The sequence below is a fragment of the Lemur catta genome, chromosome 2 (assembly GCF_020740605.2).
Source record: "Lemur catta isolate mLemCat1 chromosome 2, mLemCat1.pri, whole genome shotgun sequence".
In the NCBI taxonomy this organism is placed as follows: domain Eukaryota; kingdom Metazoa; phylum Chordata; class Mammalia; order Primates; family Lemuridae; genus Lemur; species Lemur catta.
This window is the reverse complement of record NC_059129.1, coordinates 22775557-22789798: the sequence shown is the minus strand read 5'-3', so window position 1 is coordinate 22789798 and position 14242 is coordinate 22775557. Positions and strand designations below refer to the sequence as shown.

The following is a 14242-nucleotide window of genomic DNA, read 5'->3' as shown; positions in this document are numbered from 1 at the left end:
TATTAGGATGGCTATTATCAAAACAATGGAAAATAACAATTTACAAGGATATAGATAAATTGGCACCTCCATACATTGTAGGTGGGAATGTAAACTAGTGTAGCCACTATGGTAAACAGTTTGGTGGTTCCTCAATAAGTTAAATGTAAAATTACCATGTGACCCAGCAATTCCATTCCCATGTACATACCCCAAAGAATTGAAAATAGGTGTTCAAACCAAAACTTGTACAAGAATGTTCATTTAAGTACAATTCACAATAGCCAAAAGGTGGAAATAACCCAAATGTCCATCAACTGATGAATAAACAAAATGTGATGTAGTCATACAATGGAATATTATTCAGCCACAGAAAGGATTTAAGCATTGATACATGCTACAGCATGGATGAACGTTGAAAACCATATGCTAAGTGTAAGAAGCCAGACACAAAAGGCACAAGTTGTATAATTTCCATTTATGTGCAGTAGCCATAGGTAAGTGGATATTTGCCTATCCACAGAATAGGAAGTCTGTAGAGACAGAACATAGATTAGTGGTTGCAGGGATTGGGGGGATGGGGAATGCCTGCTTAATGGGTACAGGGTTTCCTTTTTGGGGTTATGAAAATCTTCTGGAACTAGATAGTGGTATGGGTTGTATAACATTGAGAATATACTAAATACCCCTGAATTTTATACTTCAGAATGGTTTAGTCAATTTTATGTGTATTTTGCCACAATGTTAAATATATAACATGCTTATATACACACAGTCACAAAGGAGGTCCATAAGATTTTGCATAGCTTATGCCACAAGATCTGAAGACACATCCCAGAGAGGAGTTTCTGACGTACTTGGCTAGTGGCAAGGACAAATAACCATGGATTGTAGGGTGTCAACTGGTTATGTAGAGGAGGCCATGAGCCTTCCTGTGTGAACACAAGGTCAACAGACACAGCGCAGGCCACTCTTCCTGTCCTGCCCCTAGGAGCACATCCTGCGGGGTATTTGTTTCCTGCCTAGTTGAGAATCTAGTTGCCAAACCACCCTCCTCCCAAAAAAAATCAACCATGATTTTTTTCTCATCCCATTTTTCACTTTTTTGCTACTGGATGGGTAGTCGCCGCATCCCTTAATAGCAATCCTCTTTTGGTACAGGGCCATTCTGGCCCTATCTAGTACTGTTCTTGTGAATGTAAAAGCAAAGGACTTGAATTAGATATTCATGCTACATCGAATAGCTATTTGAACATTATAGCAATGTTGAATTATAGGCACTCTTTATATATTCCTCTATCCATTTTAGGAGTGCCTTCTTCCACACCCATTATTATTTCACGTTAGTGACAGCTTGGTTGAGCAAGCAGATACATACTAGTTTTCTGAGCCTTCAGAAGAGGACTGTAACTTTAATTCTTTTCAGCCTCTATTCACACACTGCAGTCTGAGCAGCTGCCCAGGGAAAAAGTCAGCCAGCCCCAGGCAAGTAGAGAGCACCTCAGTCTCTACAGAGAAAGATTGTGCTGTGGAAAATTGCAGGGATCCCAAGGTGGGAGGATCGCTCGAGGCCAGGAGTTCGAGACCAGCCTGACCAACATAGTGAGACCCAGTCTCTACAAAAAATGAAAAAAACGAGCCACACACCTGCAATGAGCTGGGACGCCTGCAGTCCCAGCTGCTCTGGAGGCTGAAGTGGGAAGGTCAGTTGAGCCTAGGAATTTGTGCACCACTGCACTCTAGCCTGGATGACAGAGCGAGATGCCATCTCAAAAAAAAAAAAAGAAAGAAAGAAAAGAAAATTACAGTTGTATTTGGACACAGCTTTTCAAATTGGAATCTTTTTCATCAGAACCTTGAGTCTTAACTTGGAGCATTGAGCAGTGTTGTCACAGTTGCTGAGTAATTAAAATCATGAACATATGTACTCTGTTATTAAGCTGACAATAATAAATTCACTTTAAACTTCATCTCCTTGATGATGTTTTCTATTCAATAAAACTCAGAATTCATTTATTGTATAACTTGAACTGGGTTTAAATTCAAGCCAGGGGGTTGTGCCTGCCTTCATTTTAGACCACTCACAAATTAGATATAAATAAATAGCAGCCAGTTTTCTAATGTATTTTTCTGTTTTTAAACACATGAACTGGCTTCTAAAGATCATATTACAACAGTCTTCTAAATATCAGTAATGAAAAGCCCTTGCCCACCCCAGACTCGCCAGCTACACTCACTCACCAGAACTGGCAGCAGTGGGAAGAAGCTGCGTGTCCCAGCCTCAGGCAAGAGTCTGCAGCTCAGAACTCACTCCCAGACTGATACTGTCTTAAGGCTGGATCAGTTCTTCTTGGTCACCATCCTTTGAGTTCCTAATTAGAGGGATGGGAAATGCTCAGAGCCATCAGGGAGAGTCCCAGTTTCCAGCTATCCACTGTTTGGGTCTTTTGTGCTCTGCCCAGGTCTGAGTAGCATACTTCTTGACTCACCCCCGTCAAGAACACACTTAACTCATGCAGGCTAGTTCAGCCGCATAGCCCCTGCCCTCTGCCTGCACTCTGCTTAGTAGGGGAGGACACATAAACAATTACAGGCCAAGGCAGTAACTATTATTTTATAGTTACAGACAGAGTGCCACAGAAGCACCTAATTCAGCAGTGCAGCTCTAGACAAAGAGCAGTCTGTCATTTCTACTCTAGTCATTTGCCTTTCCATATCACTTCAAATGATTCTGGAAACAAGTATCTTCCCATTAGCCAGGATGTAGTCCTATGCTTGCCCATGCCCTTCCTACAAGGGATTGTGGGAGTGTGGGACTCTGACGTAGGAGGTAGGCTCTGCCAACAAAGAAGGCCAAGTAATCAAATCTGCAGGGTGTGCAACTAAGGCTTAGGCTTACTGGCTTTTAATTATCCAACTTTGCATACATAAAACACATAATTCAGGAAGACCCTGAGTTTTTTCTCTCCATTTTAAGCCAGTGATTCCTATAACAAATAAAGCAGTCATTTTCTAAAGGCTAAGTGCCAGGCACAGTGCCAGGGTGCTTTATATTTTACCTGTAGTCCTCAGAACACCATGAGAAAATTGTGTTTTCCCAGTTTAAAAATGAGGAAACTGAGTCTCCAGGCAATTGGGTAATTTACCCAAGGTCGTACAGTTGACAAAATTTGAACCCAGTTTTCAGGATTTTTTCACACATGGGCTCTTTTCATGCTTTGAATGTCACCAAAAGCCATAAGCAATCATTATTTGTGGGAAGAAATAAATACTTAGTGACTGTAATATTTTCCTTTCCTCCTCATCTTCACTGCCAGTTCCAATCATGTTTTTTTATTTCAGTGAAGAAAAAATGACTGCTGCCCGCATTAGAAAATGCCACAAATGTGGGACCGGTCTCATCAAATCTGAAGGCTGCAACCGCATGTCATGCCGCTGTGGCGCCCAAATGTGCTACCTCTGTCGCGTGTCTATCAATGGGTATGACCATTTCTGCCAGCATCCCCGCTCACCAGGAGCCCCTTGTCAGGAGTGTTCAAGATGCTCTCTCTGGACCGACCCCACTGTGAGTAGATACGTGGCTGCCATTGTATTATGGGGGAAATGTCAATAGATTTCTATAATTAAAAAATATTTTGTATATACATAACAAATTTTGACTCACCAAGAAGATACAGGAAGTTACATAGACCAATAACAAAAGAAAAAAAATTGAGAAAGTAATTAAAAGCTACTCTTCAGAAAGCAGCATGCCCAGTTTATGGGCAAATTCTTTCAATCCTTTAGGGAATAAAATTTTTCTATGCTGTCTGAAATATTCCATAGCACGGGAAGTTAAGTAAAGTTATACATAGATTTGTATGAAGCCAACATAATGCTGATACCAAAGCCTGACAGAACCCCAAAAAAGAAACTACAGTTTTTGTTAAAATCTCACATACAAATACAGGTTTTAAATTCTCTAAATATTAGTAAATAGAAAGCATGACCAAGTGAGTTTGTTCCTGTAATTGTTTAATATTAACTCTATTGATAGAATTCACCATATGATATTTTCAGATAATAAAAAGACATTTAATAAAATCAAATATTTATTATTGATTTAAGCCTTAAAAAATAGTATTAGAAAGTTGCTTCCTTGATATGTTTTGGTTTTTTGGGGGTTTTTTTTGTTTTTTTTGAGACAGAGTCTCACTTTGTTGCCCGGGCTAGAGTTAGTGCCATGGCATCAGCCTAGCTCACAGCAACCTCAAACTCCTGGGCTTAAGCAATCCTACTGCCTCAGCCTCCCGAGTAGCTGGGACTACAAGCATGCGCCACCATGCCTGGCTAATTTTTTCTATATATATTTTTAGTTGTCCAGATAATTTATTTCTATTTTTAGTAGAGACGAGGTCTCGCTCAGGCTGGTCTCGAACTTCCGACCTCGAGCGATCCACCTGCCTCGGCCTCCCAGAGGGCTAGGATTACAGGCGTGAGCCACCGCGCCCGGCCGATATGGTTTTTTAAAACTCCAGATTTCCAAACTGTTGTTAGCATGTATTTAGTAGTAAAATATGTAGAAGCATTCCCAGTGAAGTCAGGTGTAAGACTGTCACTATTTTGTTCTGAAACTGGTAGCCAATGCAGTTAGCTAAGAGAATAAAATAAAAAGTATAGATGCTAGAAATGGTCATAGCACCATATGTCAGACGCTGTACTAAGCACTTTTATATGTAAAGAAAGGCAAATTTACCATTTTAAACCTGAAAAAGGACAAAATAATCAACTGGAAAGTTATTAAAAGCAGTAGAAAGATGGCTACATACAAAATATAAATAATGCCATTCGCAATAGCAATAGAAATCATAAGATACCTTAGAATAAGCTGGGCACAGTGGCATGTGCCTGTAATGCCAGCTACTTGGAAGACTGAGGCCAGAGGATCACTTGAGCCCAGGAATTCAAGACCAGCCTGAGCAACATAGTAAGACCTGTCTCAAAAAAAAAAAAAGAAAGAAAAGAAAAGGAAAAAAAAACCCTAGAAATGAACTTTAACGAGAAATGTGTATAGCGGTTGGTTGCAGTGGCTCATGCCTATACTGCTAGCACTGTGGGTGACCAAGGCAAGAGGATCCCTTGAGCTTAGGAGTTTGAGACCAACCTGAATAAGAGAGAGACCCCATCTCTACTAAAAATATTAACAGAAAAAATTAGCTGGTCATGGTGACACATGACTGTAGTCCCAGCTACTCAGGAGGCTGAGGCAGGAAGATCACTTGAGCCCAGTAGTTTGAAGTTGCAGTGAGCTATGATGACACCACCGCACTCTAGCCAGGGCGACAGAGTGAGACTGTGTCTCAAAAAAAAGAAAGAAATGTATAGAAATGTTAAGAAAACCACAAAACTATATTTAAGGATATAAAGGGACTTGAACATATGCAGACATATGCTCTGTTCTTAAATAAATTTTAATATTTAAAAGGGATCAATTTTTTGTTAAAATGATTTTTAAACTAAAAAATGAGCACAGCCAGTTGTAAGCTAATCTATAAGAATTAGCCATGGCATAATGTGAGGAGACTTGTTCTACCAAAAGGTAATGCTCTGTGAGAGCGTGTTCCCTGCTGACATCGAACAAGTGTGCCAAGACCCACTAGGAGGCAGGCCTGGTGACAGACGGACCCTTCTCAGCTTCCACTGGGGAAAAAGAAGGGGGCCCAGACAGTGGAGAAAAAAAGCCTGTCCTCACGGGGGACATGCAGCATTACAGAGAGATGACCTAGAAATTTAATGTAATTCACATCTAAATTCAGTAGGATTGTTTTAATTGACTGTAATTTTGAAAGTGAGACTAATTTTTACTATAAAGCTACAATAATCAAAACTGTATGGACTAATACAAGAATAGGCAAATATATCGAAGGGACAAAATAGAGACCAGAAACAGACCTATAAGAAATTAGGTATAATAAAAAATACCATTTCAAATCACTGGAAAAAAGATAGATTTATTCATTTGTTCTTTCTTAACTACGCAGTGTTGCTAGAACTGGTCTGAACAGAAAAGCCTAGGCATGGAGTAAACTTCATGGAGTTTACAATCTAATGCAGTCTAAAACATGACTCTCGTGTATTTAGTTCTGCTTCGGAATAACAAAAGTGATGCACTAGAGAACGGCAGGCACCGGAGGGAGGCCCACCCTGGATAGTGGTGTGATCCAGAGTTGTTTGTAGTGAGACCTGGAGGGAGCAGCCAAGCCTGCCAGGAAATCAGACTTCGGGCCTGTTTGGGGAGAGGCTGGCCAAGAGCTAGGGCAGGGTCTTGAGTGCCGTGGGAGTCGGTGCATGTTGTCACGGGGGGTTCTCAAGATCACACTGGCTACTATATGGAGAGAGTGGACAAAACAAAGATGACTTGGATAATCTTGGTTCTTAGCATTTCAAGGCCAGACCTAAAAAACATAAATATTCTTTGGGAAAAGGCACCATAAATAAGGATAAAGATAAGAGAAAAACTGGGGGAAATAGTTGTAACATATATATGATTCAGATAAATGTTCTTGATTTGTAAAGAGTGCTATGTGACACATTCAGAAATCAATAAGTATGCCTATGTTAGTAAGGATTGATTCAGTTGCAAACAACAGAAAGTCATAAAATAGTACCGTAAACAGGGTAGAAGTTTATTTCTTCCTCGTGTGTAAGTAACAGGGGTGGACAGCCCCACAATGGGCTGGCAGCTCTTCCTGGGATCCAGTTGCTTCCAGCATTCTGCTCTGCCTCCTCTAGAGTATAGCCGAGGATCCCATGTGGTCATGGTCTGAAAAGGAGCTCTGCTGACAAACCCATGTTCCAAGCAGCAAAAGGAGCCAGAAGGGACAAGAGAGCCTCCCAACTATCTCTTAAGGAATGTTTCCAGGAGCTGGAGCTACTTCAGTCCCATTAGCTAGAACTCATCCACATGGCCATGAGAGAGACTGGGAAAGCAGTCTTGATTTTAGGCCTTCGTGGGCCCACTTAAGACTTCTGTGGAAGGCTGGGCGCAGTGGCTCACGCCTGTAATCCTAGCACTCTGGGAGGCCAAGGCGGGAGGATCGCTTGAGGTCAGGAGTTCGAGACTAGCCTGAGCAAGAGCAAGACCCCTGTCTCTACTAAAAATAGAAAGAAATTAGCTGGCCAACTGAAAATATATATAGAAAAATATTAGCCAGGCATGGTGACACATGCCTGTAGTCCCAGCTACTCAGGAAGCTGAGGCAGAAGAATTGTTTAAGCCCAGGAGTTTGAGGTTCCTGTGAGCTTGATGCCACAGCACTCTAGCCCAGGCAACAGAGCAAGACTGTCTCAAAAAAAAAAAAAGACTTCTGTGGAAGAAGGAGGGTGTTATACTGAGGAAACCACTCACAGTCTGTTCACTCGAGTGGGAAAAAGTAGACAGGGGCAGTAGAAAGAGAGGAATTACCAGGAGGATAAAAAGCTTGTGGAAAGCTGCTTACTTTCCTACCTGCACGATATGGTGGCATTGGGTGACAACCACCCCTAATATCAGTGGAAATGCAAATAGCACCTATTGGATAGGCAGGTATTTTTCAGATTGGTTGGGCATCTCATACACTGTTTTTTGTTTGTCTTTTTTAAGACAAGGTCTTGCTCTGTTGCCCAGGCTGGAGTACGGTGGCACTATCATAGCTCACTGCAGCCATGAACTCCGGGGCTCAAGCAATCCTCTTGCCTCTGCCTCCCAAGTAGCTAGAACTACAGGCATGTGCCACCATGCCCGGCTAATTTTTAAAAAAAATTTTTTTTTTTTTTTAAGAGATGGAAGTCTTGCTGTGTTGCCCAGGCTGGTCTTGAGCTTCTGGCCTCAAGTGATCCTCCTGCCTCAGCCTCCGAAAGTGTTAGATTACAGACATGAGCCACCACACCCAGCCTTATAGATTATTGGTGGAATATAATTGGGCATAGTGGACATTGGGGTGTACAAATCAGAAATTTTAATGTGTATACCCTTGACCTAACAGTTCCACTTAACTGGGAGAAGATCCTAAGGAGACAATTGGACAAGTTCACAAAGTTCTATCTACAAAACTAACTAAATGATTTAAACTAGTGTAAATTTAGAAACCACATTTAAATATCCAAAAAAGATATGTCAAATTGTATATATGCTTATGTTAGAATAGTACAAAAAGTAATGCTATATATATACATATGCATTTTTAAAAAAAAAAAAACATAGAGGAGAAGAAACGGGAAGATTTTCACATAAAAACCAGCAGCATGGATTGCTGGGATCATAGACCTAAGTTACCTCAGGGCAGGTAGTAACAGAAATGACTGATGAATGACTTTGGCCAGGTCTAGGAGCAGCAGGGTGTGGTGGGGACTGTGGCAAATGGGAGAGGATGTGGCCCGCCCAGGGGCTGCTGTTCAACTGCCACAGATTTGTTGCCGGATGGGACTGTGCCCAGAGCTGTTGCAACTTCAGATTCTCCTCAGAGGTAGGAAATCTCCCAGTTTTTAAAAATCAGCCATTCATCCAAATATCTTATAAAGTAATGGCTAGCATTTATAAGCCAAAGGAAAAATCTTGTTAGTCACCAATCTTTACCTGTGGTGCAGAAAATCTCTAGCATGCCTAATGAGAAAAGATGCCAGGGTTACAGGCTAGTCCCCTTGTAAAGGTCACAGCAGACCATTCTGGTGGCCACGAATGGGATGTGGAGGCCAGCCACAGCCCATTTTAAAGAAAAGTGTGATCCTCAGAGCTATCCACAGTTTTGAAAAGCAGAGAGTCCTCTGTGGAAACCAGGTGTCCCCATTGTAGGAACGTCCTGTCAGGGAACAGGTTCCTCACTGGGTGAGAATCTGGGCTAAGGGACCTCAGGAATCACTGTGATCACATAGCGTGTGACCCAGTGAGACCCTTAGCAAGCACATCCTCCTGTCACTGAGGAAGTATGTGGAGGAAAGGGAGGATTTTTGTACAGAGAAAGCCCAAGTCATCCTTCTGTTGCTGGGCGAGTCGAGGGGGTCAGCCACCCAGCCCTTTGTGCCCGCAGTTGCAGGCCTGGTCCTTCTGCTGACTCATTTCCTCTGTCCCATCCAGCACTGGGGGCCAAGCAGCTCTAAGGACTTCATTAGGAAATAGGATCCCTTCTCTTCAGCTGGAGCTCCGATGTTCTCCTCGGGCTGGATTTCATCTCCAGAAACAAAGAACAGAGTGGGAGGCAGCACATGAGGGCGGGCGTTTAATAGTCTGGTCTATTCTCAGCACTGTTTACTTTCTTCTCCCTCTTGTTCTTATTTCTTCTCCTGCCACCGCCCTTTCTTCCCACGCATGGAATTGATTATAAAGTTTCCTCGTGTACTGTTGGTACCTTGTTTGGGTGCTGTACATGCAACTGCCCCCTTGTTTTCTTGTTGAATTATCATCTTCTAACCTGAGAAAGGGTCTGTATTTGCTCAAAGTAAAATTCGAAAGGAAGGTCAGGCAAATACAAATCCCTCCAATTTCCTCTGGTAGCCACAGCCAGAGATCTTGTTCCATTTGTCCCATCCCCATCAAAACAGGGATCAGCCCCATTTCCTTGATTCTCACCAGGAGACCGATTGAATTCCAACCCAGCATCTGTTGGGGCTTCTGAGAACACAAAGCCATTCAGAAGTTCAGTGAAACAAAGCATGTACTGTCATATGAGCCTGTTCTCTGGCTTAATTAACCAGCAAGGCCAGGAAGAATCTCTTATTTGTCAGCGAGGGAGTTGTTCTGTCATGGTTTGAAGAGAAGTTGAGTTTTCATCCTTAATGACTAGAGATTGCTTGGGAACCTGAACTAACTCTGTATTAAGAGCTCAGCTGGTGAATAGTAACTTTCTTTCTCTGTTAGTTATCAAAAATAAGCCAAAAACATTCAACCAAGCATCTTATAAAATAAAATGTCTTTAGGGAGGAAAAAAACCAGAAGCAAATAGTCACAGCAAACCACAGTTTTCTGGATTAGGGGCAGGATGCAAAGCCAAATCTCAACATGAAAATGAACAGTTATTTTGCAGTAGGAGAAGAGATATACTGACTCTTTTCCCTGTCCACACGTGGCCACATGAGTGGTAGCTAAGGGAGTAGGTGAGTTATATCTTTACGTTACTGCTAGAAGCTACAGCGAGAAGAACAATCACCTGGCAGTCTCAAAGTGTGCCAGAATTCATAACAGCATGTTCTCTCTAAACATGAAACAAAGTCCGTATTTGTCTTGGGTTTTGGCTAGAAGAAACTACAGAGAATTGTTTTCTACAACTTCTTTGTTGTTTGAATATAAGAGTTTGGGCTGGGTGCGGTGGCTCATGCCTATAATCCTAGCACTCTGGGAGGCCAAGGTGGGTGGATCACTCGAGGTCAGGAGTTTGAGACCAGCCTCAGCAAGAGCGAGACCCCGTCTCTACTGAAAAAAAAAATAGAAATTATCTGGCCAACTAAAATACATATACAAAAAGAATTACCCGGGCATGGTGGCGCATGCCTGTAGTCCCAGCTACTCGGGAGACTGAGGCAGGAGGATCGCTTAAGCCCAGGAGTTTGAGGTTGCTGTGAGCTAGGCTGACGCCACAGCACTGACTCTAGCCAGGGCAACAAAGCAACACTCTGTCTCAAAAAAAAAAAAAAAAAAGAGAGAGAGTTTGAGGCCTGTTGGGTTCAAATAAAACCCTAGGGCTTTTACTGCCAGTTCACAATTTGGGACAGTTACCGCCTAGCCATTTGGTTAGACATTCTGATTTCTCCAAACCAGCAGTGGATTGAACCTGACATTTATTTATGTCAACATATTTAATTCTGTAACAATACTCAAAAGCACATGTGTCATCCTAGTTTTACAAATGAGGAAACTTGCTGAAGACTGTGGCCAGGAAAGGATAGCTCAGGTTTCTGCCCCAGGTCATTTGTTCCCCATCTGAAACTGAGCCCCCAGGCCTGCCTTCTCCCCTGCTCCTGCACCACCAGGCGGGGTCCTGGTCTGAGGAACACGGCATCTTCTGGAGGGTTGGGCCAGAGGGGAGCACTGGGCACCTTTGAGACCTGGCTTGAGTGGCCAGGGAAGGCTGTGATGTTGCAGGAACGGAAGAGGGAGAGTATGCAGGAGAGCATGGATGAGAAAAGGGTAGAAACCGGTAAGGAACAGTATTCCAGACTTCAGGATGGAAACTAATTTTTGGCTTTGGCGCTTCTTCCTTAACTTTTTAAATTTACTTTCTACAAAAGAAAAAAGAGTAGTGAAGGGAGTCCCTGTGTTGTCCCATCATCCAGCCTCCACAGTTGGCTTATTATTTCTAGTCGCTGTCATAAATACCACTGTTTCTGTGTAAGAAAACGAGTGTGATCCTTGAACTGTCAAAAAACTGACCTCAGTTTCTTCCTCTTCCCCTTACAGCCACACAGCTCAAATGCCACATGAGCCTGGTTTGCAGAATGTTGGGTCCAGCATGGTGGGGGCACCAGTTTCCCATTTTGCTTATGAGGAAAACAATGTTCAGGTCACTAGCCCAGGATCCTAAGCTTGGTAACACCAGAGTGTGAGCCTAGGTCTTCTGACCAGTATCTTGCTCCTTCCACAAGTACGGGAGAGTCAACAGGTGCCCACAGCATCCCTGAGCCCCGTGAACCAGATGGGCCTTGCAGAGGGCTGGGGACCTTCACTGGACTCCTGCATGTAGCAAGCTGCAAATTGTGGAAAGGGGCCCTGGCAGCTTCGCCACCTCAGCAATGTCCCAGATTGGATTTCAGTGTCACTAAGGCACTTTCCCAAGGAGGGCAGACGGCACAATCCAGTAAACACAGCGCACGTTGGTGCGTGTCGTTTTCAGCTGATCCCAACAGGCCCTAGGCTGTGCACTTGACCCTGAATGGGAGTCAAAACATGGCCACATTCCACTCCCACCTCCCAGTCCTTCCTTGTGGAGGAGGCACTCTTAGACAGAAAGGTATTTGGGTGCAAGGCCTCTATGGCCTGGAGAGATGGCTGCAGAAGCCAGAGGCCAGCCCAGAGCCTGTGTAATCTTTGCTCCTCCCCCGTACTGCCCAGCCCCCAAGGGGCCATCCTGACCACAGCTGCTTGGCATGTGCGCTCCGCTGGGCTTCCCCCCGCCACCTCCTCCCCCCAATTTCCTGTTGCTGGGGACAGCTAGAGGTGGGGGGTAGGGCCTGCTGTTGCTCAGGCGATCTGCAGCTGATCTGGGAATAATTTGAAACTAAATCTTCAGCTCTTTGGAAGCCTTTCATGAAATCATTGCAAGTTTATTAACAACAGCTGTGGCCACACATGACCTGAATCCCAGCCCCACCTCCACCCTCAAATTCACAGGAGGGAAGCAGCAGTTGACTTGCAATTCCTGGTCACCTTTCTAGGGGGAGAAAAGTTAAATGAAGAAGAAAAGTCACCCAGCCTTCCTGATGGTCACAGGAGGCTGGCCTGCCACCCCTGGTGACCAGCAACATTGAAAAAACAGGCTCAGAAGGACTTTCAAAGGTCTTGGCAAGACAGCTTTGTGCCAAGTGCTCAAACATCTATTTTGGGAACCACTAGGCTCTGGCTGGTAATTACTGTTAATATCTGATTTATGGAAACACTCTCTTTTTCCCCTTTTAACCACTTGTAGTTTCTCTTCCTTTTCTCCTGTCCAGACTCTGCTGCATAGAGAGAGCTGTGGGGCTTTGTTGTTGAGGGACAAGTTGGGGGTGCTTTTCCCTTCTTAATTAAAACCTCTCTGGTGAATTCTACCTCACTTCCTGCCGTCAGCTGCAGCTGCAGCAAGTTTCTAGGGAGGCTGAGCTCTGCCATTCCCTAAACTCTGGCTGCGCCTCCTCCCTCCTCCACCCCACCTTCTCAAAGCCAGCAGGCTGGAGCAAGCAGGCTGCCGCAGTCTTCTGTGTCAGACTCAGAACCTTCTGTGTCCTGCTGAGCTCAAAGGAATTCAAGGAAAGGAAATAAAACCTTCTCCCTGTTAAGATGCAATCCACTCACTTCTTTATTTAAAGTGCTCTTCCAGATCTGCTGGTGGGCGAGGCTCCATTTCACATCCCTCTTTATCCCGCTTTGATCCTTCATCCTTGATGCTGCATGTGGGGGGCTTTGCATGCTTCCTTTATGGTCCTCATGGCATTTAGTTCTGGTTCATGGGTCCCCCTCCTGGAGTGGCTGTGGGTAGCATCGTTACCCTTAGTCTTTCGAGATCCTGCTGTGATCTTGGGACATCTCGGATGCTGACCAGCATCCGCTCCCTCATCTCAGCCCAGCCTGGCTCATTGGCAGGACCATTCTGTGGAGCTGTTTGAAGTTTTTCACTGGAATTAGGAGGGGCCAGAAAGAGGACAGAGAAGGGAACTCATCCAGGCCCTCTGGATCCTTGGTATAGCCTCTGCTTGAGGCCAGGGCTGCGAGTGCTGGGCCTGCAGCTCTGGGGGCTGTCAGCACGGTCTGCTGGGAGGTCCATGGCAGCAGGTACAGGCACCAGCAGGCTGCTTCTCCTGCAGTTCCTGCCTGGCTACACAGGGTGTGAAGGGGAGCTCAGGTCTCAAACAGATTCAAGTTAGTCTCCACCTCTGCTGAGGGCAGAGCCTGATAGCCCAGCCAGAGGCCCTGCGGCGTGGGGAACTGCGCCAGCACCCCGGGCCTGTGAGCCCAGACCTCCTGCCCCATCCCACCGCACTGCTCACCTCGGGTGGTCCAGCGTGGCTCTGCCTCCTCCCCCCGTAACAGCCCTGCCAGCCTCTGGTGAAGAGAGGCCATATGTGAGTGGAACATGCCTCGCAGGTGCTGAGCATGGCATTCTACAATGGAATCTCAGTGGGTCTTGACAGTGAGTTGTGGATTCAGAAACAGCCAATGGAAAATTGACCAAAATGTTACTAGGAATTATCTCTAGTGAGGAATTACAGGTGATTTTTTTCTACAATTGTTTTAATGGATATATATTATTTTAAGTATTGAGAAGAGAAAAAATGACTTTTTTTTTAACGTGTGTGAGAATCTATGGTTTTTTTGTGGCAAGAAGAGAGTAGAAAGAGAAAATTCCATGACCTCTATGATATTCCCATAACTTGACAGCCTGAGGAAACAAGTCAGGCAAGGGAATCTTAGAAAGTGTTAGTATCCATCCTCGAGGTAGGCCCAAAACAGCAGTTGTGAGATCAGAGGCCACTGGAAACTTAGTTACCAAGTGCAGCATTAAAGCCATTTTGCCTCAGTGGTGGACCCTGGTCTGCAGCTGAGGTTTCTGGCTCAAGAGGT

The 14242-nt window shown here is 44.4% G+C and overlaps 1 protein-coding gene across 3 annotated transcripts in view; it reads left to right on the top strand.

Moving 5' to 3' along the window:
* RNF216 (ring finger protein 216) overlaps positions 1-14242 on the top strand; it is a 153050-nt gene that overhangs the window by 129643 nt on the left and 9165 nt on the right. For all 3 annotated transcript variants that reach the window (XR_006733186.1, XM_045541257.1, XM_045541258.1), the window contains exon 15: positions 3322-3544. Coding sequence is in view for 2 of the 3 variants with exons in the window: in XM_045541257.1 (XP_045397213.1) it covers positions 3322-3544 (223 nt within the window). In the remaining variant the exon portion in view is untranslated. The remainder of the gene's footprint in view (positions 1-3321; positions 3545-14242) is intronic.